Source organism: Monodon monoceros, unplaced genomic scaffold (genome assembly GCF_005190385.1).
Source record: "Monodon monoceros isolate NGI ecotype Baffin Bay Population unplaced genomic scaffold, NGI_Narwhal_1 Super_Scaffold_12, whole genome shotgun sequence".
Lineage (NCBI taxonomy): Eukaryota > Metazoa > Chordata > Mammalia > Artiodactyla > Monodontidae > Monodon > Monodon monoceros.
Genome location: NW_021703768.1, coordinates 113971968 through 113976922, shown reverse-complemented (window position 1 = coordinate 113976922; position 4955 = coordinate 113971968). Strand labels below are relative to the sequence as shown.

Here is a 4955-nt window from a genome sequence, read left to right as displayed (position 1 = left end):
AGAAACTCCAGGCTGGAGCAACTATGGTAGAAAGAGAATCTCTTTCCCAAATGTTCCAGCCAAAGTCCCAGGTGTGACTCTCATTAGCCTGGGGAAGTCACCTGTTTATTCTTTAACCAATCACCGTAGCCAGAGGCATTTGGTCCTGTGCCCATTCCTGGGGCTGGGGAGAGGGCCAGCCCCATAAAACCATATGAGCTGAAAATGGGGCAAGGTGATTCCTGAAGTGAAAGAGGGGTGCTGGCACAGGGCACCAGAAATTGTCTCCCACAAGGCCCTTCGTGATATCACCAGCTAATGAACAGTGACCAGTGGGCTCCTGACCACAGCCTCAGTTCTTTCCTCCACCCCCATCACCAACATTCTGAAGCTGGATACAGCTGCGACAATGACCCTCCCCAGCTAGTCCCAGAAAAGGAGGAAAAATTCCTCAGAAAACTATACTTTTCCCAGAAGGACTAAAGACGGGCAGGACTCTGGGCCTATGCTTGACTCATCAGGTCAGTCCCCTGAACAAGTGTTTTTGAGTTCTGAGGGGATGTATGCTGTGCTGCTAATACCCCCACTCAGCACCAAGGCACTCATTCCTGCCTGACAGCACACAGCGGAGTCTCTCTGGGACTTGCCTTTGTGCAAATGGAGCTGCCTTATCCAGGGTTAAGTCACTATCTGGCCAGGCCCACATTCAATGACAGGGTTATGAAGGTCTGGCTTTCTGGCCCCAATGCAGGATGCTCTGAAGCACCTCCCACCCCAACCCTGGCTCCAGAACTCACTGAGGCCTTTGTCACAACTGCTTTGCTATTTAACTTCTCCCTCTGTCCATCTTGCTTCTCTGCCCCTGCCCTGAACCCAGGGACTGTTCCCAAGAGCACTCCCCAATAATTCTCCTGCACACAGATCTCAAAGTCTGAATCCCTTTCTGGGGAATCAACTTAAGACAGATTATGTAGCATCTAAAAACTTATGCTATTGAAGCAGGATGGTTTCGTCAGTAAAAACTCAGACTTTGAAATCACACAATCCTAGTTTCAAATTTGCCACTTACTAGCTATGAGAGTTTAGGCAAGTTACTTAACCATTCTTGTCTTCATATCCTCATCTAAAGGATGGGGATGTTAATAACACCATCTCCCAGGATGGATGGGACTTTTAAGGAAAATGTTTGTGTGTAAAGTGTTCAGCTTAGGATCTGGCATTAGGAAGGGGCCAGTGTGTAACTATTATTATTTTATAATCCTCTAGTGTAGCTAATTAATATGACTTCAATAAAGATATGAAAAGGTGCCAATGGTCAATATTTAGTGTTGGCAAAGGTTCAGTGACCAGACAGCTGCTCACACTGCTTGCAAGTCTGAAACTGAAGTCCAATTCTCTTTCTGGAGGGTAATTAGATAATATATATAAAAAGCCCCTAAAATGCCAATAATCTTTGACCCAGAAAGTCCAATTAGAAGCATTTTCTCTAAGGAAATCATCATTGTGTGACCGCAAATTGATAGTCTGGGATATTTATATCAGTACTTTTAAACAAAAATCTGGGGACCCTCCCCCCGGCGCGCCGGCCTGGCTCCCCTCCCTGGCCCCGCCCCGACAGGCGGGCTGCCCTGAGGAGGCGGGGAGGGGAGGGCTGGGCCGGCCGGCGGGCAGACGACGATGCCAAACTTCTGCGCGGCCCCCAACTGCACGCGCAAGAGCTCGCAGTCGGACCTGGCCTTTTACAGGTTCCCGCGGGATCCAGCCAGATGTCAGAAGTGGGTGGAGAATTGTGCGAGAGCAGATTTAGAAGATAGAACACCTGATCAACTAAATAAACATTATCGATTGTGTGTCAAACACTTTGAGACGTCTATGATCTGTAGAACTAGCCCTTATAGGACAGTTCTTCGAGATAATGCAATACCAACAATATTTGATCTTACCAGCCATTTGAATAATCCACACAGTAGACACAGAAAACGAATAAAAGAATTGAGTGAAGATGAAATCAGGACACTGAAACAGAAAAAAATTGATGAAACTTCTGAACAGGAACGAAAACATAAGGAAATAAACAACAGCAATGCTCAGAACCCCAGTGCAGAAGAACGGGGTGAAGAGCAGGGTGAAGACATTTTACCTTTAACCCTCGAAGAGAAGGAAAACAAAGAATACTTAAAATCTTTATTTGAAATTTTGATTCTTACGGGAAAACAGAACACACCTCTGGATGGACATGAAGCTGATGAAATCCCAGAAGGTCTCTTTACTCCTGATAACTTTCAAGCACTGCTGGAGTGCCGGATCAATTCTGGTGAAGAGGTTCTGAGAAGGCGCTTTGAGACAACAGCAGTTAACACATTGTTCTGTTCGAAAACACAGCAGAAACAGATGCTAGAGATCTGTGAGAGCTGCATCCGGGAAGAAACCCTCAGGGAAGTGAGAGACTCTCACTTCTTTTCCATCATCACTGACGATGTGGTGGACATAGCAGGGGAAGAGCACCTGCCTGTGTTGGTGAGGTTTGTTGACGAAGCTCACAACCTGAGAGAGGAATCTGTGGGCTTCCTGCCTTATGAAGCTGATGCAGAAATTCTGGCTGTGAAATTTCACACTACGATAACTGAGAAGTGTGGATTCAACATGGAGTACTGTCGTGGCCAGGCTTACATTGTGTCCAGTGGATTTTCTTCCAAAGTGAAAGTTGTTGCTTCTAGACTTTTAGAGAAATATCCCCAAGCTATGTACACGCTCTGCTCTTCCTGTGCCTTAAATATGTGGTTGGCAAAATCAGTGCCTGTTATGGGAGTATCTATCGCGTTAGGAACAATTGAGGAAGTTTGTTCTTTTATCCATCGATCACCACAACTGCTTTTAGAGCTTGACAATGTAATTTCTGTCCTATTTCAGAACAATGAAGAAAGGGGCAAAGAACTGAAGGAAATTTGCCATTCTCAGTGGACACGCAGGCATGATGCTTTTGAAATCTTAGTGGACCTCCTACAAGCACTTGTTTTATGTTTAGATGGTATAAATAGTGACACAAATGTTAGATGGAATAACTGTATAGCTGGCCGAGCATTTGTACCCTGTAGTGTAGTAACAGATTTTGATTTCATCGTTACCATTGTTGTTCTTAAAAATGTTCTATCTTTTACAAGAGCCTTTGGGAAAAATCTTCAGGGGCAAACTTCTGATGTCTTCTTTGCAGCCAGTAGTTTGACTGCAGTGCTGCATTCACTAAATAAAGTGATGGAAAATATCGAAGTTTATCATGAATTTTGGTTTGAGGAAGCCACAAATTTGGCAGCCAAACTTGATATTCAGATGAAACTCCCAGGGAAATTTCGCAGAGCTCAGCACAGTAACCTGGAGTCTCAGCTAACCTCTGAGAGTTACTATAAAGAAACTCTAAGTGTTCCAACAGTGGAACACATTATTCAGGAACTGAAAGATATCTTCTCAGAACAACACCTCAAAGCTCTTAAATGCTTACCTCTGGTACCCTCTGTCATGGGACAGCTTAAATTCAATACATCAGAGGAGCATCATGCTGACATGTACGGAAGTGATTTACCTAATCCTGACACACTCTCTGCTGAGCTGCATTGTTGGAGAATCAGATGGAAACACGGAAAGATATAGAACTTCCATCCACTATTTATGAAGCCCTTCATCTGCCAGACATCAAGTTTTTTCCTAATGTTTATGCATTGCTGAAGGTCCTGTGTATTCTTCCTGTGATGAAGTTTGAGAATGAACACTATGAAAATGGGCGAAAGTGTCTCAAAGCATACCTGAGGAACACTTTGACAGACCAAAGGTCAAGTAACTTGACTTTGCTTAACATAAATTTTGATATAAAACACGATTTGGGGCTTCCCTGGTGGCGCAGTCGTTGAGAATCTGCCTGCCAATGCAGGGAACACGGGTTCGAGCCCTGATCTGGGAAGATCCCACACGCCGCAGAGCAACTGGGCCCGTGAGCCACAACTGCTGAGCCTGCGCGTCTGGAGCCTGTGCTCCACAACAAGAGAGGCCGCGATAGTGAGAGGCCCGCACACCGCGATGAAGAGTGGCCCCCACTTGCCACAACTAGAGAAAGCCCTTGCACAGAAACGAAGACCCAACACAGCAATAAATAAATAAATAAATAAACTTAAAACACGATTTGGATTTAATGGTGGGTACATATATCAAACTCTATACAAGTAAGTCAGAGCTTCCTACAGATAATTCAGAAAACATTGAAAATACCTAAGAGACTTTTAAAATAGGCTTTCTCTTATATTTGATATTTGAAAAAATCTGTAAGAAATTTGAAAATATCTTACAGAAAAGTTGTAAGGTGTACGTAGGCCACTTAATCACCGAATACCTTGACCTGTAGGCCTCCCATTGAGTACATTAGTCATTGATAATCTTCTTGTTTAAATGGCCCGTTTGAAGTCCCATGCTTTGGAGACCTAACTATTCTTCCAGAAGATAGCATTGAAAGTACCATGTTACACTCTGTGTGATCTCTGCTAATGGTACTTTGAAATTGTATTAGTTAAGTCATTTTAGATATAACATTTGTCACTGTGGATCCAATTGTCAGGTACTTAGTTATCAGTTCTTTGAAGAAATAAACTTTGAGGAGGAGGTATGGGAGGAAGGAATACATTTTATAAAACATTACAATGAAGCTCATGACTGACCTTTGAATAGTAGGAGTTTTACGTATGCTGTTAAAAATCTGTACGGGACTGTTAAAATGATCAGACTGTAAGAGAAACGTGTGAACTCACCAAGCAAGGATTTCAGTGTAGATTTTGCCTTTATCAAATGAAGTTGAAGGAACAAGTTATAGTTAAAGTTTGAATGGAAGAGCCTGCCATTGTTGTTCCACATCTGATTGTTGCTGTTTACATTCCTTTATTGAGCCTATATCTTTATAAGCTTTTTGACAGGTATATGTTGAACACTTCTGTTTC

At 43.3% G+C, this 4955-nt stretch overlaps 1 protein-coding gene across 1 annotated transcript; it reads left to right on the top strand.

Moving 5' to 3' along the window:
• The first annotated feature begins 1656 nt into the window (after positions 1 to 1656).
• LOC114893298 (52 kDa repressor of the inhibitor of the protein kinase-like) lies at positions 1657 to 4240 on the top strand. The gene is given in 3 exon segments (XM_029219013.1): positions 1657 to 3610; positions 3613 to 3839; positions 4139 to 4240. Coding segments are annotated over 3 exon segments (2283 nt in total).
• The last annotated feature ends 715 nt before the right edge of the window (positions 4241 to 4955 follow it).